Consider the following 27,009-nt stretch of genomic DNA (forward strand, 5'->3'; position numbering starts at 1 on the left):
AAAGATTTAAATTTTTAAACTCTCTTTTAAAACCATAGCTTCCACACAAGAAAAGATTTAAAAAATAAAATCCTTTTATTTTATATGGCCGACCACACCAAGCTTGGGCTCCAAGCTATGGTCGGCCACTCTTACGTAGCTCAAGCCTTTGGCTTGGCCGACCCAAGCTTGGGCTCCAAGCTTGTTTGGGCGGCCACCTAAGGGTGGGTAGGAAGTGGGTATTTGGTGGATATAATTCTCTATAAATAAGAAGCTACGATAGGGACCGAGAGGAGGAATTGGTTTTGATCTCCCTATGAAATTAAGCTTCCCATGTTCTCCCTGAACACCCAACTTAATTTTATCAATAATAATTCATACCACTAAAGAATTATTATTGAACTACCGCACTCTTATCATGAGTGTGTTAATCTCCCTGTGTTTAAGATGTCGAATGCCCACTAATTAAATGAGTTACTGATAACTCACTTTAATTAATATCTTAGTCCAAGAGTAGTACCACTCAACCTTATTGTCATGTCGGACTAAGTCCACCTGCAGAGTTTACATGATAATCCTTATGAGCTCCTCTTGGGGACATTATCAACCTAGATTACTAGGACACAGTTTCCTTCTATAATCAACAACACACACTATAAATAATATCATTTCTCAATTTATCGGGTCTCTTGATTTATCGAACTAAATCTCACCCATTGATAAGTTAAAGAAATAAATACTAAATATATGTGTTTGTTATTATATCAGGATTAAGAAAATACACTTTCATAATAACAAAAGTCTTGTTCTTTTATTCAGTCAACATAAAAAGAACTTACCTTAATTGGTCTTGCTCAATACACTTAGAGTGTACTAGTATAATTTTATAGTTAAGATAAACTAATACCAAATTACACTATGACTATTCCAATGGTTTGTTCCTTTCCATCTTAGTCGTGAGCTACTGTTTATAATTTATAAGGAATTAATAACATGATCTTCTGTGTGTGACACCACGTACCATGTTATCTACAATATAAATTAATTGAACAACTACACTTAGCATATAAATGTAGACATTTGACCAATGTGATTCTTTATTTTAAAATAAAATGTTTACAAAGGGCTAGACTTTTAGTATACACTTTAACAGAAAAACCAAACACAAGAGGTTATCAGTTTAAGTTATCATTTTTATTATCGATTTTATGTTTTTGATTTCATGTTTCGATATTGTGTTTCTATTGAGGTCTCTGTAGTTAAACCTAGTTTACTGTAAGAAGTTAAATATCGATTTTCTTTGAAAGACTTTGTCTAGGAAGTGGTGGATGATCTCATACCTAAGAAGGCCTAGTGTCTCGCTATGTTTAACCTGGAAGCCGATCTTTGAAATATATATTTAATAACTTCTGTAATATGGTTTAACTTAAGAAGATCACATCGGTTAAACTTGAAGTAAGAATATTAAGTTTCATTCCCAATTCAAGTTTAACTTCTGAAGGACGATTTGGATTAATAATATTAAGCATTGTTTGCAATCTAAATTTAACTTCAGTAGAGCACATGGGTAGCTAGGATAGTTCTATGCTTATACAAATTTTTGTACAGTGGAACTAGGACGGTATTCTGAGTAGCAACCAACAGTAGCGCCAGATGATAGACTATCACTCCAATCCTCTCCCAGATCTGGAAAGTCCCAATGTATCATGGAGCTAGCTTACCTCAGAGACCAAATCTCTTCGCCCCTTTCGTGAGTGAGACTCTTAGAATTACATGGCGTTAGTGGAGAACTCCAGGAGTCTCCGTCTCCGATCAACATAACTCTTCTGGCGGTCCTGCGCCTCTAACATTCTCCGTCTAATAGTGTGGACCAACTCTGCCTCCTGCTGAGCCCTATGAGGTCCTAGTAGTTGGCCCTCCCCAACCTCCTCCCTGAGGGTGGGAGTCCGACAAGGCCTACATACAACGCTTCAGACGGTGCCATCTGGATAGCTGGATGATAGCTGTTGTTATAAGCAAACTTTATTAATGGCAGGTGGTCCACCCAGCTACCTCCGAAATCCGTAACGCAAGACCTCAGCAAGTCCTCTAAAATCTGAATGGTCCGCTCTAGTTGTCCATCTGTCTGAGGATGGAATGATGTACTAAAACGAAATTGTGTGCCCAAGGCCTGCTGCAGACTCTACCAGAACTAGGACGTGAACCGTGAGTCTCTATCCGATATAATACTCAATGGGACACCATGCAATCTGATGATCTCCTGACAATACAGCTCTGCCAATCAGCTCAGAGAGTCGGTCTTCCAAATCTCTAGGAAGTGTACGGATTTAGTTAATCGATCAACGACTACCCAAATCGCATCATGACCTCGTCGTGTCTTAGGCAATCCTACCACACAATCCATAGTGATGTGCTCCCATTCCCACTCCAGAATAGGAAGCCTCTGAAGTAATTCCTACAGGTCTTTGGTGCTCAGCCTTTACTTACTGACAGACTAGACATCTAGCTACAAACTCCGCGATGACTTTCTTTCTGCGGTTCCACCAATAGGAACGTCTCAAATCTCGATACATGCAGGTTCCACCGGGGTGGATCGTAAATCGAGAATGGTGAGCCTCTTGAAGTAGTTCCTCTAAGACCAGGTGAGATTGAGGTACACATAACCTGCCTCATAAATAAATAATGCCCTCCTCATCTCGGGTGAACTCGGTCTGCTGTCCGGAAGCTATCTGGCTGCCAATCGACTATAAGCGCTGATCACCGGCCTAGGTCTCTCAGATCCTCGTTCTGATCGACGACTGAGCAACCATGGTAACCAGAATACCCTGCTCTATCTGTCCCTGCTCCTGAAGGCCAAATTCGGAGAAACCCTAAATCAAGTCCATGCTTAAAACTAGGTGGCGAGCTAAAGCCCCTCTGAACTTCCGGTTAAGCGCATCGACAACCACATTAGTTTTCCCCCGTGTGGTAGCTAATGGTACAATCGTAATCCTTCAGGAACTCCATCCATCTCCTCTGTAGGAGATTAAGTTCTTTCTGGGTGAAAAGATATTTAAAACTCTTTTGATCTGTAAGAATCCCAAATATAATACCCTACAGATGATGCCGCCAAATCTTCAACGAAAAGATAATGGCGGTTAACCCTAGATTATGTACAGGGTAGTTCTTCTCTTGCTCCTTCCATTGACGAGAAGCATAAGAGACTACCTTGTCGTGTTGCATCAAACAGAGCCCAAACACTGTAGAGAAGCGTCGGTATAGAGTACGAACTCGTCTTCTCCAGAGGTAAAACCAGAACTGGTGCCAACACTAATATCCAATTCAGTTCCTGGAAGTTGGTCTCGCCGATTTTTGGCCTCGTGAACTTCACGCTCTTCCTAGTCAGGCGTGTAAGTGGCATAGCAACACGAGGAAAACCCTCAACGAACCTCCGATAATAACTAGCTAGACAAAGAAAGTTGCGAGTCTCCTATATAGACTACGACAACTCCCAACTGGTAACAACCTCTATCTCTTGTGGATCGACGGTATACCCCTACTGGTGACCATGTGTCTCAATTATCTCACAAATGACAATCAAAATATACACTACTGAATTTCACATATAAATGTTTCCATCGAAACATCCTTAAAACTATGCGAAGATGGTGTACTGTTAGTAATTAGCCCTAAGAGCCAATCATGAGATGATTAGGCCTTTTGGGTTACTCATTGAGTTAGACTCAAATGAACCCACTCATTGGATTGAGTCCAATCCGAATTAGACACATTAGATTAATGGGTTAGACTCAATAGGTTAAACTTATTGGGTTATTGGATTAATAGTTAATCCAATATAATAAATCCAACCCATTAGGAGGAATACAAATAGACAAAACCCTTGATATTCATTTGATGAATATAAATAAAATTTTGAATTTGTTTTTCATTAGATGAGAAAAGGTGTCTCTTGAGCTTCTTTCTTCTTCTTCTTCCTTCCTCCTTGGCCGAAGCTTCAAGCTTGGCCGAACCATACTTCTTGCTAGCACAAGAAGATGGTTCTTCTCCAAAGGCTTAGTTCGTGCGATGAACGAAGGATATGTTCGTGTGGATACCATAGATGCGCGGACACTTGAACGCGCTGAGATCTGGATCCAAAGAAAAGGTTGCTGTCGGGATTGCGAAAGGCACACAACAAAGGTATAATCCTATCATGTAACTTAGTATAGATTATTTTCAGAAAATGTTTCTTCCCTTCGCATGGATTTGCTGGATAGAAGATCTAGTATTTTTCCGTTGCGCTTAAGCGTGTTTAGCGCGCTAGATCCCAACATGTACGTGATAAACCTCGGATCGGGAATAGATCACCACATCGTTAATAAAGATAATGGATACTGATCCAATATCCTAGGGATACCCAAATCATCGAGTCCATGATAACATCTAGGGCACTATAAGCCTTAATGATAAAACCAAGAATTTATAATATCTGTATATCAGACATCCTCAACCATAAGATCCCCGACCATAAACACCAAGGAATAGATCATCAAATGTGAGAGCAATTCTCCATCACAAGAAAAACAACATATGTGGGAGCAACACTTTACCATAAGCAATCCTCAATATGTGGGAGCAACGCTCCACCACAAACGTTCCATAAAATGTGGGAGCAATGCTCCACCACAACAATCTATAATATGTGGGAGCTACGCTCCACCACAAACAATTCATAAGTGATCAAGACATCTAACATCTAGCTAGAGAATGCACGAGATCGCTCTACCACAGGTCACTATGGGCAGCCAAGCGTATAACAATCTAGTAAACATATCGAATCCATTGTCAACTCTCTCAACATCGTAGTGGGCCACTCATTAGTAGGAGAATTAGTTGACAAGGTATACAGCCAAAGACATAATGGTAGACACTCAACATAGGTAGAATCCTCATGATACTACCAATAATAATCCGACTCACGTGCACACACAACATAGGTATGATCAACATGATACCTCCAACAATACATACCGAACATGTGTGCATATATCAGCGTGGGTATAATCGACAATACTCCTCCAATAATACTCACCTAACATATATACACATACGACAAGAGTATAATCAACGAAATACTTCCAATAAACATAATACACATGAGCGCACCCACAAAACTGATATAATCAACAAGATACCTCGAATAATACACCAAATCACATGTACACATATCACGACACAGATTTAATCGACAAGATACTTCCATCATAACACCCAAACACATGTGCACATACCACAACATAGGTTCAATCAACAAGATAACTCCAATAAAACAATCAGACATGTACACCTAACCACATAGGTATAATCCACAAGAAACCTACAACAATCATAACTGGATATGTATACAAACACTACCTACAAATGGACAGTTTATCCTAGGACTCCTACAACATATACCAATCATGTATACAAACACAACCTGCAAAAACACGAAGCCAGCCTCCCCTCCCTTTTGCATGAACAATGCACCCCTAAATACCCAAACCCTCAAAACATGAAAAGACCAAAATACCTCTTGCCACCTCCATAATCTCTCTTGGGCCCTTGTGATACATTCACATTAATTGAGTTAAAAGATAATTTTTTGGAGGATAGGCGACCTCAATGCCAGAAAGTAGCATAATATACTTAAGTCTTTCATAGCAAAATAATGAGCCAACTCAGACTTCAAGAAAACAATTTCATCATAATCATCACCAATATTAATTATATCATAAACATATAACAATAAAAGAATATGACACACACTCGTACATTTGATAAACAATATTGAATCGTGATTTTTTAGATGAAAACGAAGTGAAGTAACACTCTAGAGAACTTTTCAAATAAGCATGAGACTGTAGGTTTAATTTGCACACCTGAAATATATCCTCACATAGACTTTCTCCGCATGAAGTTTTCATAACATATTTCCAATATAAATATTTTTTTTCATCCAGTTGAACACTAATCGATTGAAGTAAATCATTTATACGACCAATCATTGTGGCAAAATAAATAGTGCTAACGAATAACCAATCAGTAAACAAAATTAAGGTGATACAAAAAAAAAAAAAAAAAAAAAACTCAATCAAAAGGCTCAAAATAAAAAACCGTACTACACAAACGTACCAAAACTAAGGTTTGCTATATTATGTACATCAATCAATAATGAAAAGTTACACAATATTTATACTGTGTTAGGTCCATAATAAGAAAAAAACTAATATATCCTTAATAGCTAATAAATAGAAAATCTAATAATAATAATAATAATAATAATAATAATAATAATAATATTATGTCTATATGCACAAAGGTCATAAAGAATATGACTTGCAGCGTTTATCTTCTTTTCCTCATGGAAATTAAAGCCACTGATACTTTGCATGGTTGATGATAAACTCTACTGCATTTGGACCTGCATTACAATGGAAACTAAATAACTTGGTAGCTAGAAATAGAACAAAAATTTGGTATTTGGCATAAAGTCGACACAATTTAAATTGAGCATATCAGGGAATGAATCTGAAGTCTAAATTTGACTTGTGTTCATCCCCGGATTGTTGTTCTTGGAGTATAGTATGTCTTCTATCATTCTTCTTCTTTACACTCGTTGTTGTTCTTGTATATTATCATTTTTAATATATAATTTTAATTATTAAAACATACATGGAATATCAAATTGTGTAATCAGTTGACTTTTTTTCCTTTCCATCTTCATTGAATCGTCGATCTCGCTCTTCCTCCAATCCCAGACAACAATTTGCTTGCAGCGACTGGTGCAAGGCAAGCTCATCTCCACGAGAATGACAAGGATCGCCCTGCAGCCTCCCGTTCTCTCCGCTTGCTCTATCATCATGAGCATCCTCTTTGCTTACTCTGCATCTGTTCAGCTTAACGATCCAGGCAAGCAAATTCATGCCCCTTTCTAATCGTTCCTCCTCGTCAGAACCAGATTATAGCTTCAGGAAAGTCGTCCCTTCTTTTTTTATCAGATTGGTATTTGTGGTTGCCTTTCTATGCCTCTGCATCCTTTGTCGATCTCCTTTACGTTGGGTTCGCTGCATCAAGAAGGCTGCGTCAGGCGGCTTCGCTGGTGCTTTGGGGCGGCGTTCTCCTTCTCGTGAAGGTGGTGGTGGAGGATTATGTCGACGGGTGTAGTGGGCTTTTGTCGCTGGACATGCGCGAGAGGGTCGTGAGGGAGAAGCTTGGGAGTGGCCTGGTGGTTTTGTCCATGAGCTTGCAGCTCAAAGTCTCTTCCAACGAGGGCGAGGTAGAAGAAAGGCAAAGCTCAGCGAGACTCGCTCAATCTGGTGAGTTCAAACCAGATCAAATTCACGCATCATTCGCAAGAGAAAATAGTTCTCCGAGATATGAAAATTTGATTGTTTTTGCAGGAATTGTAGCCCTTGTGGCAGTCAGCATCGGCCTCACCCTGCACTTCTTCACTAATGTTGTCGAACATATGAAAAAGTTGTGATTATCTTACCCAAAAAAGCTAGTTCGATCGACTATGATATAACCCTGCTTTTGAATCTGAAGCATAAGGGTAAATGGTGTTGTTCTCTGTGTATCTCCTGCGGCCTCTGGTTCATTGACGGTGGAATCAACTTAACCGCCACTCATGTCCTATGTTACCCTCCACTCCTCCGCCCAGTTGAACTCCGTCCTGCTCCACCATCTCCGCCACCGCCGGCTGACCAATGCCGTCGAAGCATTCCGCAGCAACTCTCACCTAACAGACACCACCTCGTGGAACCTCATGCTCTCCGGTTACGCCACACACGGTCGCCCCCAATGCGCCCACAAGATGTTCGACGAAATGCCACGCCGAGACATTGTCTCGTGGAACACCATTCTTTCCGCCTTCAGGCGCACCGGGCGTCCATTGCTGGCCTTCCAGCATTTCCTACGGATGCAACGTGCCGGTGTTAGTCCGAATGGGGCAACGCTGGCGACCATGGTTGCGGCCATTCCATCCAGCAACCTCATTCCCCAGCTCCATTCGATGGCTATTCGCGCTGGCCTCACCCCTCTCAATTCCATTCTCGGGACTGCACTAGTTGGTGGCTATGCGAGTCTGGAGGACCCAGTTTCCATGCGTCGAGCATTCGGAGACATTCCGGTCAAGAATTCAGTGTCGTGGACTTCGCTGATCTCAGGATACATGGAGCTTGGAATGCTCGAGGATGCAGAGCACGTGTTCGAGACAATGCCAGTGAAAAGTGTTGTCGCTTGGACTACCATGATCAATGGTTGCATCGACAATGGCAAGCTGAACGAGGCGCGAAGATACTTCGATCGGATGCCGCAGAGGAATGTCATCACGTGGACATCAATGATCAAAGGATACCAGAGAAACGAGCAGCATGCAGAAGCTCTAAATCTGTTCATCCGGATGCGTAGGCTTTCCGATGTCTTCCCAAACCAATTCACATACTCCACGGTGCTCGCTGCCTGCGCCATTGGAGGCTTCCTCCATTTCGGGCAATCAATCCATGGGCAAATCTCGAGATCTTTATCACAGTGGGACGTCGTCTTGTCTACCTCCCTGGTCGAGATGTATGGCAAGTGCGGCGATGTGAGCTATGCGGCTCGATCCTTTGACTCGTGCGAAACCCGAAATGTGGCTTCATGGAACTCCATAATTGGATGCTACGCCAAGAATGGCCTATCTACGAGAGCATTGGAAGAGTTCCAAAAGATGATCGAGGAAGGAATTCGACCTGATCCCATCACCTTTGTCTGCGTGCTAACGGCTTGCGTGCACGGTGGACTAGTAGATGAAGGTGTGCATTACTTCGATTCTATGGAGAGGAAATTTTGCATCGAGCCACGGTTGGAGCATTATGGATGCATGGTGGACTTGCTTGGGCGTTCAGGGAACATTGAGCAAGCAGAGAACCTGATCAAGAGAATGCCTTTCGAAGCCGATATCGCGGTGTGGGGAGCATTTCTCACTGCGTGTGGCTTGCATTCCAATTTGGAGCATGGGCTATCTGCAGTGAAGGCAATGCAAAGATTGCAGAAGGACCATCCAATCATCTACTCAATGATGCTAAAGGTTTACGGAGAAAGAGGCTTATGGACTAGTTTCGATGAGCTGAAGGGGAAGATGCAGTGCAAGAGATCGAGGAAGCAAAGGGCTTTGAGTTGGATCGAGTCTGCTTCCACACAATTGCAGCATGCACAGAAAGCATGATTCATAGTGAGAGTTGGACCCCTTCTCATTAAAGATCTATAGAAACATAAGCCTCTATTATGACATTCACCTCCTGTAAGAAAGCCAATTCTTTGAGACATATCGATCATAGATAATCTAAAACAAGCAGTTTCACAAAATCCTGATTCTGCAGTAGTTTCAGAAATGTATCTAAAAGAAGCCAAACAAAACACTACTTACAAGAGAACCCCACACCTACACTTGCATTTCTTATCTTCTATCGTTCGAGTTGGCATTAACAGCTAACTACCTGTACATATACTTCACCACACAATGGAATTAACTATCTTACACTGGCCTATTCAAATAATTATATACAGCATAATTTGCTACACTCTTCAAAATATACCCAAAATATGCTATCAAACTACTTGGCAGAAGAGTGGAATTCAAGACTAGGCGCTAATGTTCTTCCACAGAAAAATCTGGCTCCGCTGGCTTTGGAATAAACATCATGGGACGAGCTTTACTCGTATTTCGTCGCAATCCCCGCAGCATGTTGGCAGCAAACCTCGAAGCGTATAATGCAGCACCAAGACTTGATGAGTAAGCACCATCACTCACCATTACTGATTGCAGCAACTTCTCCTTTTCATGTAGAGCGTCCTCGAGCTTCTTTTTTGCGTATCTGCGCCAAGCTACCTGTATGAAACAAGCAGCCCATGTCCTCCACTGCTGTGAATGGAATTTAAACGTATGCTGCAGCTTCTTGCTGTGTAGCCTTCTGAATTGGGAAGCAACAAATTTCAGATCGTCGGCTAACAGGGCAAAGGCTTCGACATCAGTGAGCGTTTTTACTGTCCTGGTGGATATTGGGAGGCTGGTGTGGATGTTGGGGTCGAGAGCCCAGGTGAGAAGCTCATCTCCACAAAAGTCTCCGGCCTTGAGGATGTCTGAATTGAAGAAGCCAGTTCTCCCGCCATTTGTGGTTGTGCTCTCTAGCTTTCCACGCATGACGAATAGCATTTCATTGACTGGGTCTCCTTCGCGGACAATGCAACTGTTTTCAGTGAAGAGAACTGGTTTGAGGCGGGCTGACATGGCGTCCATCAGTTGATCGTCCATTATCTCAAACATTGGAACCTACAAAAAATGCATAGTCAACATAATATAATTTGGGAAGAAAATATTTTACTCTTGCTGATTTGAACAATAACTATTTTGTAGCAAACGATGATTATGCTCATCCGGTGAGGTGACAGGTCAACTTATAGCCGACCGTCAAGTGGCTAGGGGTCGAAAGAGTTTTTTTCCAAAGGACATGTGCCTGCCGGGAATTAATTCCCACCCCATTGTAGCAAATTTGCCATCCACTAACCAACTAGGCACCCCCATGAGGAATAACAATAACCACTTTGGCATTTTGAGAAATCACACACCCAACTTTCCCTAATACCAAATCACATACCATTTACATCTGAACATTATCTTTGAACAATGAAAAGGTAAGTATGTCAATGAAAAGGAAAACTAATAGGATATCTTTGGTATGGCAAAATGGATGCAATCTTTTCCAGTTACTAGTTAGTAATTTGCTACAATAAACTTTCAATATTTCTTCTCGATTGCTTTGCAAAGAATTGACAGATAGATAATATGTGCTGGTTATAAGTCACTAAGTTGTTGATTTCTTTAGACTATTTAAATTCACTAGCTTCTGTGTTCCAGTTACTAGTAACTCAGTATATGCTGCGGTAAATTTCAATATCCCTTCTAAGTTACTTTGCAATGGATTGACAAATGGATAGTATGTATTAGTTATAAGCTATTAAAGTTAATTTTGCTCTCTTTAGGCTGTATATCAAGTACGCAGTGAAGAAAAAAAAAATCTAGATGAGGACTTAATAAATAGAAATGAGAGAAACAATCTTAGCCATCCTACCCGCTTGAGAAGTGCTATGCAGAGGTGGCGCTTTATATCTCTTCGAAGGTCTTTAGGAAGGTTGTAAATAAGGCACTCTTCATCTACCCCTCTTGTTTCTTGCCATTTGTATTGCTCATGACGGCGTATTCGCTCTCTTAGATTCTCAGGAAGCAACCGATGTGACATCCATTGTTCTGCATCTCTCCTTTTCAGTCTCATCTCTTCTATTCTCAAAGTGGTAGATTGCAAATACGTCTGGAAAAAAAGTGATTGTGAATTTACAGAATGGAATGACAATTGTCAAATTACATAGAACAAAAACAAGTCCAATCAACATATAGGAAAGCATTTTTGATAGAAAGCTAGTTTACAGCAATTTATTTGGACACTCAACTCAGTCTCACTCAAACAAGTGAACTATACTCAACCATAGCAACCTCATCTTTTCAAGAACTCCTGTGAAATTGAATGCAGATCATGATGTCCAAGAAGTTCATAGAAGTAAATCCTGTTCTATATCTCATTGTAGAGCAAGGAATTGAAAGACTAAATTAATTGATTAAATGAAATTGATATAGAATCTACAATTATTATCCAATGAAATCATTGAAATTCATGCAACTATAGAACAGCACCGCATTGGAAGTTGCTTGATGGGACATGGGACATGGAAATAGAAAATCAATAACAACAACAACCAAACCTTTTCCCACTAGGTGGGGTCGGCTATATGAATCCTTTTACGCCATTGAGCTCTATCTCCTATTATATCATAATCTATATTTAAATAAATTTTATCTTCTTTTATTGTTGCTAACCAAGTCTTTTTTGGTCTTCCTCTTTCTCGTTTGATATGTATGTTTATCATAGTTTCACATCGCCTAACTGGAGCATTTATTGATCGTCTAAGTACATGTCCGTACCATCTTAAACGTGTCTCTCGGAATTTTTCCTCAATAGATGCAACTCCGACTTTTTCTCTAATGCTCTCATTTCTTATTTTGCCCATCCTCGTATGCCCACACATCCACCTTAACATCCTCATCTCTGCAACTCTCATCTTCTAGTCATGTGCTCAAGTCACAGCCTAACATTCAGTTCCATATAACATAGCAGGTCTAACTACGATTTTATAGAACTTACCTTTAAGTTTAAGAGGTACTTTACAGTTACATACAACACTCGACACTCCCTTCCATTTCACTCATCCTGCTTGTATTCTATGTAAGACATCTCTCTCAATCCCTCCATCGTTTTGCAAAAATGATTCTAAATATTTAAATCTTTCGGTTCCGAGCAACTCGTCCTCTTCTATCTTAACAATTGTTTCATTACTTCTAATATTGCTAAACTTAAATTCCATATATTCTGTCTTTAATCTACTAAGCTTGAAGCATTTCCCTTCTAGTGCACTAAGACCGAGTAAGTTGATGTGTATCCAGGGAACAAGCTAAAAAATAGGCTAAATCGAGAAAGCAGAAGAGCTCAAAAATATATAAGTCACAATTTGTAAAGAGACCGTTGACTTACCTTAATAGACAAAAAAAAATCTCTAAATCCAAAGGTAGAAGATAGAAACCATAATTTTGCCAATAAAAATAACCAGATATTGGTATCCCCTAAATGCCTAAATGCTATACCTGCATGTTTCCTATCAGAAGTGCAAACAGAACCAAACCCGAGGTGGAAACAAAAATTGCAAACAAATTCTCCCATATGAAAGTGCTTGTCTTGAGGTTTTGTCCAAGAGAACTGCAATTTAGCATCATTTCAGACACAAAATAAGGAAATATGATAAACCTAAAATAATGCATTGTGACTTACCATGACAAATGAATCCAAATATATAAAAGATTAACTAGATATGAAGAAGACAACATGACAATTAAGTTCAGTTAGTGACGGTAATGTATCATATTAGGTAAACATAAAGAAATACAACACATCTGCTATCTGAATGTCAAATGCAATTTCTGAGGTATGATGAAACCAAATTGGGTAAAGTAAATAAAAATAAGAACCAATTTTATTGCATGATTGAAATGATCCAAGTTTGAATGACTGAGGTAGAAAACATTGTATGGTTATGTAAGAAGAAATTCACAGACTATGCCATATGCATAAATTACAGATGGTAGATGTGTGAAATCGCAGAAGCAAGACAGGATTTTGCAGATCAAAATAGGGAAAGTTGTATATTGCCTTAAATTTTGAAGTCCCCACCAAAAGCAATAAAAGAACTTTTCCAAGAATTTCTCTGATTGAGCAACATTGTTGAGAGCTGGTAGATATATTCCAAAGTCAAAGGGAGGGGGATTTTGAATACTGTTAATAGGGCAATCAGTTGCCAAAAAATTATTGCTCTGGGTGTTCCGTTGCCTGCAGACTAAAGAATCAATTTCACAACCATTATTACGGCCACAAGCTTTTCTCCAACATGCATCTTCACGTTCAATAGAAAGCAAATACCATGAAGCTCCCAGGACCTTAAAACAAAATAAAACATGTTGCAATCAAGAAGAATCAACAAAAAATAACTTAATCTAACTCTAGAGAGAATAGATGGACCAAATATTCAAAGAATTCTTACCATTCCCAAATAAAACATGTATGAAAACATGAAATAGGAGTACAATTATTTCCAATGATAGTGAAAAAATGCTAGTTTCAAGAAAAATTTCACCATCATCACACTTGATGCTCAAAATAAATTATTACAATTTTGCTCCTCAAGGTGCAGTGCACCTGGTTAACCCATCTGATAATGCCGCATGTTGCTATAATCATTTAGAAATAGCATGGCATACAATACTGCTCAGGTTATTTGGAAAAAAAATCCTTCATATTGCATCAATTCTCCTGTTTCATTGGTCTACAACTTCACTAAATCTCTGAACTTATCCAGAATGAAATGATAAAAAAGCAGGGTTAAAGGAGAAAACTTAGATTCAACCATCAAGCAGCAAAGATAATTAAAACAGTAAAATTGGAAGGCAGAGCAAAGTCACATTGAATCGCTGTTCCCTCAAAAATTACTCTTTAAACATCATCCAAAAGTTGACAACAAAGTTCAACACTTTCTGTTAACTTACATGGCTTGCAAGCATATAAAGGAAAAGGTTAAAAGCAGCTCCAGCCCATGCTGTCTCTGTAATTATACCAGCAGACCTAGTGAATTCAAGATACAATGGCCTGATCCTAAGAAGTCGTGGAATATATTGTAATACAACTATACGCATTAATGCATGTGTGGCATTCAGGAGTTCTATTCCTTCAAGCTTGGGCATTATGATCAGGATCATCATCTGTGCAGATAAAAACATGTGATCAATTGTCAAAAGAATCAAAGGGTAAATTTGTTACGTTTAAAAAAAATAAACAGCAACAGTACGAAATTAGATAAGTGAAACTAATGATGTAATATATTTTAGCAAAAATATAAAAGATATCAAAGTTCAGAAAACATTTGCACACAAATATTTAGATCATGTTGGTAGTTTCAAAAGTTGCATCTGTCAATATACCAATTGTTCTAACTTTTGTGAAGATATTTAGTAGCCATGTTTCTAATAACTTAATATTTTTCTAATAATTTAAGATATATTTTAATTAAAACCATTTAATAATAAAGTTTCATTTTGCCATGGATTTCACCTTTTGCCAAATGACCACATACTTCCATAAATGTTAATTGGCTCCCGTACTTTCCAAATGTTTTCAGTCTGCTTCCATGCCCAACTTGCTCACTAAATGGCACTAGCTACTAATTTACTTGAGATCTGGCATTAGTAGCAAATGGAAAATAAATTATATAGTGCGCAAAAGAACTTTTTTAGAAGTTTAGGGTGCTTTGGGCCAAGGCAAATTATCTCTAATTACGCTTTGATTTCATTCTCTAAAATCACTCAGAACTAGTTAAATCAAGTACAAGATGGAAACAAGCATTGCTCCTGTTTTTTCATGTCATTTCAACCCTTTTTCTATTTCCTTCTATTCCATCAAACCAAACACAACCTCATGTTGTGATTCAAAGCTATCCCTCATTGATTTACCATAAAGTTTACTTCCACCATATTGTTAACTATTTTTCTATTATTTCTATGCATGGAGTATATAAGTGCATTCTTAGTTAGCAATAACAAAGACCAATAGCAACAAAACAAGTAAAAAGAAAAAGAAAATAAGGTCCTCAATTGACTTATCTAAAAAACAAGGTGCCCACTTTTTTGTAAAAAACAAATTATGAAACTATAATGAACTTAAAATTTGCAGAATAGTCCTTTAGGGATATCAGAATTCACAACTTAGCAAGAACAAGATCGGGTGGTGACTAACACCAGGAGTCATCCTATGGTCTCTTGTACATGAATATTGAGATTGGATTTATGTTGTTCACATATGAGTTCAGCTGAAGGGGAGCCTTGGCGCAACGATAAAATTGTTGTCATGTGACCAAAAGATCACGGGTTCTAATCCTGGAAACAACCTCTTGCAAAAAGCAAGGTAAGGCTGCGTACAATGGATCCTTCTCCGGGACCCCGCATGGCGAGAGCTTTGTGTATCGGGCTGCCCTTTTTACATATGAGTTCAGCCGTCATCCACAGGAGTAGGTAAACATTTAATTGTGCAACAGGTCAAGCCTCCGTAAGCAAGAAACAAGGCATAGAAAGCAACATATATGAGGAAAACATATAAAAACAAATGACTTTATCTCAATGAGAACAAGAAATTTTCAAAATTATGCTCTTTCTTAAGTCATATGCCCCTATCCACATGAAACTAAGGATGCTAATTGAAAGCAATCAAGACTATGCATTTCATCAAGATGGTTGTTGAACAAAGAAGAGAAATAATTAAACAATATCAACAGGATGGATTTATTCTATCTGTGAATGCAAATAACAATATGGGGAAAAATAAGATCCAAAGTCATTAAATCTAACAAAAATTAAAAGGAGAAACAAGAATCACCAAAAATCATGTTAGTATTCTATACTTTATCCTTATAACATACAATAAAAACTACCAGATGTGATTCACTATCCCACCAAGATTTATATGTAAATAAGTCATGTTTAATACCAAAGTTATAGGACATAAATTAATATGATACCTGAGGAAGCGGAAGAACTGAAAGAATGTCGATTATGAAATATGATGATAAATATCTCTTGGCAATAGCAAACAAATCTTCAACTAAAACACCTCGTCCAAATATTCTAGATGAAGGAGCGATGAATCCAGTTCGAAATTGAAATAAGATACGGAGTAAGTAGAAACTATCTACGAAAGATCGCAGTATACTCGCAGTGATCTTTATCTTCTTATGTAAATAAAGGCAATTATTGCCATCTTTAATAACTGGGATGTAGAAGAAGAAGGGGTCTACAGACACTGCTATCACACAAGTTATGACAAATATTTTATTCCACCTCTGGAGAAATTGTCCTTGAGGATCTAGAATTTTTGTTTTGGAAGGCTTCTCCACAGATGAATTTGTCATATATTTAAAGAGAGTATTGTTTCTAAACCAACCAAGTCCTTTTTGGACACTTGTTGAACTAGAATTTCTTTCTCTGCTTTGCAGAAGAGACATCTCTGAACCCCAAGATTTCTCTGAACACGAATCCTGAGGCCTGTAACTGAGAAAATCACAACCAAAATTCTAATTAAAAGGTTAATACTGTGTAAAATATATTTTGCTACCAGTTCCATAAGTGAACTAAAACCAATTGACAATTAAGTTAATTAAAAGTAGGAAAATACATTGGCTATATATATATATTTTACAAAAAGAAAGGATATGCAAAGGTTAATAAATTAGTTACAACTGATAAGGAATCATTAGTTACTGTTTCAATGTTACAAACTTAGAATGGTTGTTTAAATTGAATAGCAAGTATCTTTCTCGAGTAACTAAATAAGCTTCCCTTTGTAAGAATTAAGCCAACTTCCAAACTGATACCACTAATCAATACAAACATAAACCCTCTCGTATTGAACCAAAACAGGAACTTCTGAGAATTTAAAGCATCCTATATGTTCATAACTTCTGATTGGTGCCTAGTACAAAAATGTATCTTTAAGTAATTGCTTTGTAGCATGCAACAAAAGAACATTAGTCAATTCAAAGGAACCAAGATAGATTCCGCCAAAAAACAAACACGGAACCAAGATAGAAGTTTTACAATAGAAACTTGACTGGGGATTAATGTACCTTACAGAGTAACAAGTTACCACTACATTGTGATGTCTAGGGATGTATAACCTAAAAAGTGGATAGTGACTGACCTCACAAAACATTGCTAAATTCAACATTGATCTAACTTGATGGTGGTGCAAACTGAAAATCCCACCATTGCACCACCATAAATAACTGAACTATATTGTCACATATACAAACATCTGCAGTATAGAATTTAATCATATTCACAAAAATTGGTTTCTCTCCTTTAAAAAAGCATAGATATTTCTGTAACTCACTGTGTGTCTTGTATTTAGCCAAGTCAAATAATTTATGAATTTGGTTTACGAACCCTATCACGCGCATGTAGAAAACAACACTCTAACGAACCCAAGTCATAATTATTGCAGTGTGATTCTTGGAAATCCCAACATCTAGAAGCTAATTAAGCCTTAAAAGGTTTCCACGTCCACAGGTCATCATTTACTTCTTCCGCTAGTGTCAGTACATACTTTAATTAACATAAGCAATTTCTTCCAGACAAGCCACTTTAACCCACTTCCGGCAACACGACCAAGGCAACTAATATGAAATAGCAATTTCACATCTTGGTTCCACTTCCACACCTAATCTTGTTTCATATATTCGAACACGTATATTCAATTTTATAAAGTTGATGAGTAAAGATATCAATAAATCAGTCGATGAACAGGCCCTAAAACGGTTCAAATGGAGAAATTTGGCACAGCTCCATAATTTGGGAAGAAAAACGAATCAGGGAGAAAAACCCTAGCATGGCATACCTCCTGCTTTCCGCCATCGATTAGGAATCACTCGTCCTCTGGGTCGGAAAGGAGAAGAATTGGAGAAGTGATTGGAAGAATCAAAGCCATCAAATCAAAATTATGGCTGCCAATGCCGAAAGAGTGGCGAAGGTTCCCGGATGCTTCATTCGGCGTTGAGTCGTCGGATCCTTGCACTCAAAGCGGCGGGGCCTACCATCATCGATGGAGGGAGCAGTTCACTATCAGACGCTCGGCTTCTCTCGCCGTTGACTCTTTTAGTAAATAAATTAGAAAGCATTTTTTTTAAAACAAAAGTCGTCTACCTCATATAAAAAAATAAAAATAAATAATATCACATAATTTAATTATATTAAGATGAGAATATTAAGTTTAAACATGACTTTATATAATTTAAATATATATGGTGACGAATTGAGTTATTTATAAAGATGGTATATTTTTAAAAGTATACATAATATTTATATTTATAATTTAATCTTTTAGATAGGTTTGATTCATATTATCATATATATAATCTTGATAATAAAGATTATGAGAAATAAAACATAACTAAATATTATTTGGTTCAACCTAAATAATGTAATAAAAATTTATTTATTTAAAGATTTTAATAAATAACCTAATTTAATATTTTATTATGTTACCCTTACTTACAAAACTAACTATATATATTATTATTATTATTATTATTATTTAAACTCTACATTTTTTTTATTTTTTCTTTTTCACATTTCTTTATTTTTATGTGTTTTTTATTTTTTTTTCTTTCTTTCCTTTTTTTTTTTCCTTTTTTAATTTTTTAAAGTTTTTCTTTATTTTTTTTACTTTTTTTTTTTATTTTTTTACTTTTTATATTTTTTATGTTTTTAATTTTTTTTATATTTTTTATATATTTTTATATATTTATGTTTTTATTATTTTTAATTTTTTTAAAACATTTTTCCTATTTTTTTATTATTTTTATTTTTTTACTATTTTTTATTATTTTTATTTTTTAAAATGTTTTTCCTATTTTTTAAAAATATTTATTTTTTTTACATTTTTTTATTTTTAAAAAATTTTTTATTTTATTTTTTCTTTTTTATCACATCTTTCTTTTATTCGAGAATATTTTGAATAAAAAAATTTCAATCGAAATCAAGAAAAACTTTAATTTTCCACATATCTCATTTATTAACATGGAACATTATTCGAAAATTATCGATTACCTAAATCAAATAAAAATTTTATTAATAATCTTAGATGAATAATTAAGATTATTAAAGATAATCCTGAACCAGCATCATTAGAAAATTTAACATTTAACTAAATATCATTATCATGGGTCAGTTCAAACTAGTAGAATTTGTGGGCGGCGCTGAGCTTCAAAAAATTGTTTAAAGCATCTGACTTTTGTAGGAGAGCAATCTAATGATTTATTTTTAAAAAATTAATCAATAGTGTGGCATATCTTGCACCAATCTAATGAACGCCACGATTCAATGAATTCTAACCAAAGAGAAGTTTTGAATAAGTAGTGAAATACAGAAGAAAAACACCAAATATTTCCTACAAAATCAAGTCCTCTTGCAGTTAAAGCATCCATAAAGAGGCAAACTTTCAAGAGCCAAATGTGAATTTAGTCCAAATCATGCTATTCTCGATTCACAAATCCATGGACTTGAACTGATAATATGCTTTATTGTGAGATGACAGTTTTCTACTCCAAATCATACTCTTCATCACCATCATCGTCATCATCGTCGTCATCTTCGTCTTCGTCTTCATCTCCGTCTGCAGCAGTCCTTTTGCTAAACAAGCCACCTTTTTGATGCATTAGCTCATTTGTCCCTTCGTCCTCGTTAATGAACTCCTGCCCGTACATTGTATTCCTGTGTTTCACTACAAGCCATCGCAATAGACGATCTTCCTTATTCAAGTAGTGTAGCTCCTGGTTAAATGTGGGAGGTACCATCATGGTCATTTGCATCAGTTGTCCCTGCAGAAACCATCATGTTTAAGCACACCGATGAAAGAGAGGTAAACAAAGAAAAATTTTAACAAGATACAGTCATGGTGCTATCATGCTATTTACATAAAGTTTGATCGAGTACATATTTATGGATATTTTTCAAAATGCACCCAACATCTACTAACTTTTTTTTAAAATGCCCCTCAAGGTTTAATTAATGTCAAAATGTACTCTAACATTTTTCATTTTACTATCAAAATGCCCACTTTATTAATAAATGAGTAATTTATGTGGTAATTTAGAAGGGAAAAAATAGATATTTTGGTCGGAGGATCCATTGCTAATATGAAAAAAGAAATATATAAACCAATTTCGAGGGTACTTATGCTAACCTTTCAAGCTCACTATATCAACAGAGATTATCTCAACGGAGTTTCTATCTTGAAAATCCACTATCAAACAGATGATCGCAGGGCGCCTCAACAATTATGATCAGCAAAATAGTCAGACTCTATAATCAACGCCAGTGTGTTTAGATGGATCACTGAGGGAGTTTAAGCAATCATTTGACACAAAAAAGGTATGAAAAACGGCCTTTAAATATCAAGAAATACTAATAAAGAGTATTGAAGATATCAACAATTAGAGCAATCAATAATTGCTCCATCATTTAACTTGTAGCTTGTCCGTGAGCTACCAGCATTGCTGACACATTGATAACTAGCACAAAAGAAGAAAAATTCTGATTCAAGTTGTGCCAGTCTACTCTATCTCTCCAAGCTTAGTTTGTACGCTCTACGCTCTCTGGTTCATAAATAACTCAAAACTATCCTTGTGTTTTGTTATTGCACAACAAGTTGAATATCAAATAAACCTCTGTTATTATATAGCTTTCAAGACAAATTGTTGGTACCCCAAGGACTAAGGTTATTTTGATGTGATCAAACAAGTTAAGTTAGATCATGTTGTGTTTAACTTTGTGTCTAAGTGTACAAGAATTTAGGAGCACAGGGCGTCGAGCAAAAGACGCAGCTAACGAGAATGACGACACGGGAGAGAGCCGACGAGCTCGGTGTGTCTGAGGGACGAGGTGCTGCGGAAGAGTATGCGAACGGATGAGAAGGAGGCGCGCGGCGTTTCCGAGGGACGAGAAGCCAGGAGCGGAAGCTTGCTTGAGAAAGCCGGAAGTTGGGTTCGTGTGAGCCCTATTTCGGATGGCCGAAATCACCAAGCAAGCGGAGCCGGAGCGGAAGACCCGGACCGAAGAAAGCAGAGCCGAAGCTGGAGGCCCGGAGCAGCACGAGCGCCCGGAACCCAAGTTTTAGTCATTTCGACGTGGTCTTTGACAGTTGCGTCGGGGATAAGTTTTTATCTCACTCAGGCGCTTGAAACCCTTCCAGGTGCCTCGACCAAGACTATAAATACAGTCTTGGTCCAAGAAGCTAAGAAGAACAAGAAATAGTTCAACAACACTTGTAGACACTTTTTGTTTTGTTTAGCTTTCTTTTTCTGTGCGTTCATTGCTATAAGAGACTTCTCCGCCTGAAGTAGATTCTTAGTGCGATTCAACTGCCTTGGATTAACAACTTTCCCGATTGAAACCAAGTAAATCTGTGAGTCTCGTCTTTTTAGTTTATCTTTTATTTTTATGCAAGTGTTTGTTAAGTTATAAGCCCAGGTAAGTACTTTTGTTTGTTTTTGTGCAGGGGCTATTCACCCCCCTCTCTAGCCGGCCGCCAAAGGTCCTAACACAAATGACTTGACTAATCTCTATGTGCACCAAGATAAAGGGTTTTGATATTGTTCCAAACATGTCAAAGGTTTGTTAAACTACTAGATCATTTGCCATCTGCAGAATTTAAAAAAATGTTGATGTTTGAGCCTAAAAAGAAAGCATAAAAAGTTCAAAACTTGGCGACAAGAAGGGAGCCATCTTTGACTTGTTCAGTTGTGATTCTATGATGAAGAGTTGCTCCACCTGGAAGTGAATTGATGCCCTCTGTACTACTTGTAGAGGTGCTTCTGCTGAGAAGGATAGCATACATAACTTCAATTCATAAATGGAAACAGAAAACAAAGCACACTGAATCCTAGGAAACCACTAACAGTACTTGGATGTATTTAAGACCGAGGAAAAACAAGGGTAAAAAACATAAAGATCCCATTTATGAACCGTACAATACAGTAGCCTAAAAACAGAAAACAGAGCCAGGAGAGATTACTTGTGCATCCTATGGGGAAATTGGGGAGAGTAGAATAAGGTAAGAAGATAATGAACCTGGAAATGGCGTCCGTCAAGTTTCTTGATACCATAAGCAAGCTGGATGGTGCCAAAAGATTTGATGTCAGTAAGGACACCATTCCGGAGAAAGACCCGACTCCCAATTCGCCCAACCATCTCAACCAACGCCTGCTTGGAGACATGAGGCTTTGCTAAAAGGAGGCAATCGTACAGAGGCATGATGCTATTCTTTCACCTCTTTTCTGTTAAATAGAACTGTATACAAAGAGAAACAGCCAAAAACCATTATATTAGCGAAGTAAAATAATGATTTAGTCTTCTACTCTCTAATTTAACCACTAAATAATCCTCAATACATAACAAGTAAAATTCAAATTTCCCTTCATAAAATGTTCCACAAGATGGAAAACCCTTAATTGATGACTGTGATTTCCTCTATATTTTCTTAATCTCAATATATCTATAAGAACTATACAAGGAGATGATTTGGCTGCAACCATTAAGACAATCACACGTCTGCTCAATGAATTGACTAAAAAACAGCAAATTATATTAAAATTAATAATAAGTGATAGGGAGTTATCAAAATGTATTAGTTGTTACTAGAAACTGATAATTCTACATACATCTAAGAGAAGACTAATGTATAGATATTGCTGAACCTTCAAACATTGAGTATCAGACTAATTACGTCAAGCATTATGTACCATTAATTGACACTCTAGATTAAGAAAAGAGAAGCAGCCTATGCACTACGATTAATGGAAATAACGTCAAATATACGTTGCGAGAGGGAAAAAAAGCTCCTACATGCTGCACGATATGTCGCTCACCGGATCTATTCAAAATAAGAAACGACGACGAAAATTACTTCGAAATAAAGATATGCGAGGAAATCAAAAATTACATCAAGGTACATAGACTTACGATGCCTAGACACCTCGGGAAACGTACACAGCCGGTTAAAAAAAGGGGCCTTGGAAGGAGGACGAGTTAGCTTCTTGACGATGAAAGGCCAGGGAGGTATCGCTCATGCCACAGGCGGAAGCGTCACTACAGGAGACGGAAGGTGGAAGGGAGGTATGGCTCATGCCACTTGCTGTCAGAGGCGTCGCGAGAAGATGCAACGGGTAGCGGCAACGTCAGGCGGGGCTCAGGCGCGATGGCTGATAGGTAACGAAAAGAGGGTTTTGAATTAGTGCAAAAGTACACGACACCCAACTGCTAAATCTTAGTGTCATGTTACTCTCTCAGATTGGTGCTCTTTCTTTCATTCAAGTCCACTTAAGCAGGAAATGTCATTTCATCACACACACACACACAAATGATATAACGAAAAGAGGGTTTTGAATTAGTGCAAAAGTACACGACACCCAACTGCTAAATCTTAGTGTCATGTTACTCTCTCAGATTGGTGCTCTTTCTTTCATTCAAGTCCACTTAAGCAGGAAATGTCATTTCATCACACACACACACACACACACACACACACACAAATAATATGCTGCCCGACGCTTCATGCGCGACGCGCTTATGTGGTGTTGCCAGCTCGATGTTTTTGTAAAAAAATATTCCTTTTATTCTCTCTCCCCCTTACTTTTATTCTCTCTCCCCCTTCCGCCTTGCACATTAAAAACGTAATGCTCGACTTGTTCCCAAATTTAAATTTCCCGCCCTCTCTCTCTCTCTCGCTCCTTCCTTTATCGTTGTTGTCCGTCGCACCTCGCTCCTGCCTGCAAGCAAAGCAAAGGCACTGCCCGCTTAGCACAACTTACAACTTACAGTCACATGCGGGTTCTCGAACTAACAAGAAGCTCCCCAAACTACCACCGCAAAGATTGGCTGACGCTTAGTCCGAACAACATTTTCCAAGGTTCTAAAATTCGCTAGGCGCTAGTCGGGCGGCAGACAAGCGCCTAGGCCGCCTAAGCGGGGACTAGGCGCCGCTAGGCGGATTCCTCGGTATCCCTTGTTTCATGTGGACTGTGGACAATGTCATATGCAAATCTAAATGTTGTCTTAAACAATTTCATAGCAATGAAGATCTAACTATGTATGCTGAAATAAATACATACTTTCCGATACCAAAAAATGAAAAATTATAAAAGAAAACTAATAGTTTTGTGCAAAGGAAATATACTAGGCTCAATAAATATGAGTAAAAGAAACAATTAACATGCAGTAAGTTATCATAATCATATAGTAAACAGTAGAAGTAGAACATTGAAAAATAGAAGCAATAGTTCAATTCAAGATTACAATGCATTGTGAACTAGTAACACTAAGCAAAATATAATTGTTAAATAACATAAATCATGTCTTAACAAAATGAGTTCAAAATTACACAACTAATAATATCAAAATAGACTCATATTTATTCTGCTTCTTCTTCTCCATAATTTTCAATAACTTGTTCTTCATCGGACACAAACTCAATATCATTATTGTGATCCTCGTCTTCTTCTTCGGATTCAAAGTCATCTTCATGAAGTTCTCTCACTCTAGAGCTTCTTCGGGGTTGCAGATTTTCATCTGCTCCACTTGCTTCATCAACCATTTGCCAAGTGAGCCCGGAACCTAGTTCAACTTCATCATCTTCCCCACCATCCACAATCCAACCTTGTGCATTTGAAGCATCTTTTGCAAGAAGGACATCAACATTTCTTTCTTTTTCTCTTTTTTGTTTGTTCAACAATCTAGCATTAAATTGGACAAATACTATATTGTTCAACCTGTTGGCATCCAACCTATTTCTTTTCTTTGTGTGAATCTAAAAAAACAGAGAAAGTAAATACTATAGTCAGTGCCTGAATATAAAGTATAGACGTTAAAAATTATAACTAATTTAATTAAAGAGTTAAAGTTTAAACTACTACTTCAAATACACTCCAATTTCTTTCACACCCAAATGAACTTGTAGTTAATGAAAGTATCCTCAAAACCACTCTTAGCAAGTTGGGTTTGTGAGTACCGTAGGTACTCCAGCATGCACATGGATCAAATGTATCATCATTTTTTTCACATACTTTTACTGCCAATGTTTTCCCAAATAACCTAGTCTTGTCTCTATATTTTACATATTCCTTGTTAATAATTGTATCTTATAGATCAAACTCATTGACATGCAAAATTTCCATGCATTCAAAAATCCCTATCGCAACCTCCTCGTAAAGAGCAATGGAACCATCTTTATAGTAAAAATAAGGATTCAACAAAATAGCAACAATATGCAATGATATATCAAGTTTATCCTATATTTTTGACTCAATAATCAATGTAATATGTTGATAATTTGATTTCACATTATTTTGAGCCACCTTGATATCTTCTTTAGCTTGAAAAAACTCCTCATATAAAAACCCCATGCATGGCTTTCTATCTCCATCTATCAATCGAAGAACTCTTACCAAAGGAGCAAATGTTTTCAAACAAAGTGTCATACACTAGTCCAAAAACTCATGCTCATCATATTAGAGTAAGCCAATTTCCCTTTATTTGTTTTTAACCATTTACATTTCTCCCACATCACTTGTAAACATGACCCTTAAACTAGATTTTTTTTCAGAATGTGAGAAAATTTGATACAAACCCGGTAACCCCTGGTCGAATTATATCTCTCTTCTTTGTGAAACTCATCAATGACAAAGTTTTATAGTGAGCATAAATGAAAATGGTAAAAGACTTGGCTTACTCAATAACCTTTTTATATCGTGGAAGTTTGCCAATACTTTCAAGCATGAGATTAAAAGTGTGAGTTGCACATGAACTCCAAAAGATCCCAGGTCTCTTTTCTCTCATCAATTTAGTTGCCACCGTATTGTTGATCGCATTGTCTGTAACAATTTGAACAATATTCTGAGCTCCTACTTATTCAATACACTTGTCAACATACTCAAAAATAAGTTCAGTTGTATGTGCCTCGTTTGAAGACTCCTTAAACTCTAAAAATATAGTACCCAGCTTGCAATTAACACACAAATTTAAGATGCTTCTTCTTTTTCTATCACTCCATGCATCTGTCATGATCGAGCATCCATTCTTTGCCCATTCTTCTTCATGTTTCTTCAGCAATTGTTTTGTTCTTTCAACTTCGGCTTTCAATAGTGGCTCCCTAAGTTGATATTGAGTTGGAGGCTTGAATCCTGGTCCAAATTGACCCACTGCCTCCATTAGTTGCTTGAAGCTATCATTATCAACAGCATTGAATGAGATTCCATTTTCATACACCCATCTCCCAACATATTGTTGAACTTGTTGAGTTCTCTCTTTGAAAAGAGCCTCATTTATATTTTTTTGGCGAAGCACTTTACTTCCACTGGAGCCAGCATTTTCTGGAGCAATTGCCGATGCATATTTATCCATGGGGCCAAGTGGAAGAGGTTTTTTAACTCCATCCATCCCTTCAATTTCAAGACTTTCTTCTTCATCTAGGGAAATAGCCACCTCTGCTCTACAACTTTGTTCTTCCATTATTTTGTTCTTCTTTCTGTTCCTCCCTTCTAAAATAGCCTGTTTGCACTTATTTTTGTCTTCTTGAGATGCTTTTCGACAACCAGATACATTTCCAGGTATATTTCCAATGTGCTCCTTTATCCTATACACTCCTCCTGACATTGCTTTTCCACGTAACTTACATTTAATTTTGTCGAGGTTCTTAGGATCAATCAATATCCCAAACTCCCATCCGATGTCATTTGACTTTCTTCTAAGAATTCCGGATTCGGGTTGAGTGACAG

General features: G+C 37.5%; 4 protein-coding genes across 5 annotated transcripts; 2 read left to right on the top strand and 2 right to left on the bottom strand.

Moving 5' to 3' along the window:
* Positions 1-6,489: 6,489 nt before the first annotated feature.
* LOC121981955 lies at positions 6,490-7,525 on the top strand. Its single transcript, XM_042534768.1, has 4 exons — positions 6,490-6,582; positions 6,759-6,909; positions 6,999-7,316; positions 7,401-7,525. Exons 1-4 carry the CDS (start codon positions 6,523-6,525, stop codon positions 7,481-7,483), a joined length of 612 nt encoding a protein of 203 aa, XP_042390702.1. The 5' UTR covers positions 6,490-6,522; the 3' UTR covers positions 7,484-7,525.
* A 91-nt stretch (positions 7,526-7,616) lies between these two features.
* On the top strand, positions 7,617-9,233 carry LOC121981954 (pentatricopeptide repeat-containing protein At4g02750-like). The gene has a single exon (XM_042534767.1). The coding sequence runs from the start codon at positions 7,628-7,630 to the stop codon at positions 9,203-9,205; it is 1,578 nt and encodes a 525-aa protein (XP_042390701.1). The 5' UTR covers positions 7,617-7,627; the 3' UTR covers positions 9,206-9,233.
* A 63-nt stretch (positions 9,234-9,296) lies between these two features.
* Positions 9,297-18,294, bottom strand: LOC121981953 (cyclic nucleotide-gated ion channel 1-like). Of its 2 annotated transcripts, none has more exons than XM_042534765.1 (7): positions 18,078-18,294; positions 16,204-16,732; positions 14,183-14,395; positions 13,293-13,576; positions 12,731-12,842; positions 11,109-11,345; positions 9,297-10,309 (listed from the first exon to the last, which is right to left on the bottom strand). In XM_042534765.1, the coding sequence occupies exons 1-7, from the start codon at positions 18,092-18,094 to the stop codon at positions 9,629-9,631; spliced, it is 2,073 nt and encodes a 690-aa protein (XP_042390699.1). In that variant the 5' UTR covers positions 18,095-18,294; the 3' UTR covers positions 9,297-9,628. The 2 variants fall into 2 exon arrangements, with proteins under 2 accessions (XP_042390699.1, XP_042390700.1); XM_042534766.1 differs by having other exon boundaries at positions 16,626-16,732; positions 18,078-18,152.
* Positions 18,295-19,557: 1,263 nt separating this feature from the next.
* Positions 19,558-24,146, bottom strand: LOC121981956. The gene is made up of 3 exons (XM_042534769.1): positions 23,201-24,146; positions 22,310-22,528; positions 19,558-20,058 (listed from the first exon to the last, which is right to left on the bottom strand). Exons 2-3 carry the CDS (start codon positions 22,490-22,492, stop codon positions 19,780-19,782), a joined length of 462 nt encoding a protein of 153 aa, XP_042390703.1. The 5' UTR covers positions 22,493-22,528; positions 23,201-24,146; the 3' UTR covers positions 19,558-19,779.
* Between the last annotated feature and the right edge of the window lie 2,863 nt (positions 24,147-27,009).

The sequence above is a fragment of the Zingiber officinale genome, chromosome 5A, assembly GCF_018446385.1.
Source record: "Zingiber officinale cultivar Zhangliang chromosome 5A, Zo_v1.1, whole genome shotgun sequence".
Taxonomy (NCBI): Eukaryota; Viridiplantae; Streptophyta; class Magnoliopsida; order Zingiberales; family Zingiberaceae; genus Zingiber; species Zingiber officinale.

What these genes read in the sequence shown, in the direction of transcription:
- LOC121981954 (XM_042534767.1), top strand. Translation starts at nt 7,628, where the DNA reads ATGTCCTATGTTACCCTCCACTCCTCCGCCCAGTTGAACTCCGTCCTG.
- LOC121981956 (XM_042534769.1), bottom strand. Translation starts at nt 22,492, where the DNA reads ATGCCTCTGTACGATTGCCTCCTTTTAGCAAAGCCTCATGTCTCCAAG. An exon ending in TTGACGGACGCCATTTCCAG is followed by an intron (nt 20,059 to 22,309) that starts GTTCATTATCTT and finishes TGGTTTCTGCAG; the next exon opens with GGACAACTGATGCAAATGAC.
- LOC121981953 (XM_042534765.1), bottom strand. An exon ending in TTTATATGCTTGCAAGCCAT is followed by an intron (nt 13,577 to 14,182) that starts GTAAGTTAACAG and finishes TTTTGTTTTAAG; the next exon opens with GTCCTGGGAGCTTCATGGTA. An exon ending in TGGGGACTTCAAAATTTAAG is followed by an intron (nt 12,843 to 13,292) that starts GCAATATACAAC and finishes GCTAAATTGCAG; the next exon opens with TTCTCTTGGACAAAACCTCA.
- LOC121981955 (XM_042534768.1), top strand. Translation starts at nt 6,523, where the DNA reads ATGAATCTGAAGTCTAAATTTGACTTGTGTTCATCCCCGGATTGTTGT. An exon ending in ATTGTTGTTCTTGGAGTATA is followed by an intron (nt 6,583 to 6,758) that starts GTATGTCTTCTA and finishes CTCCAATCCCAG; the next exon opens with ACAACAATTTGCTTGCAGCG. An exon ending in AGCGAGACTCGCTCAATCTG is followed by an intron (nt 7,317 to 7,400) that starts GTGAGTTCAAAC and finishes TTGTTTTTGCAG; the next exon opens with GAATTGTAGCCCTTGTGGCA.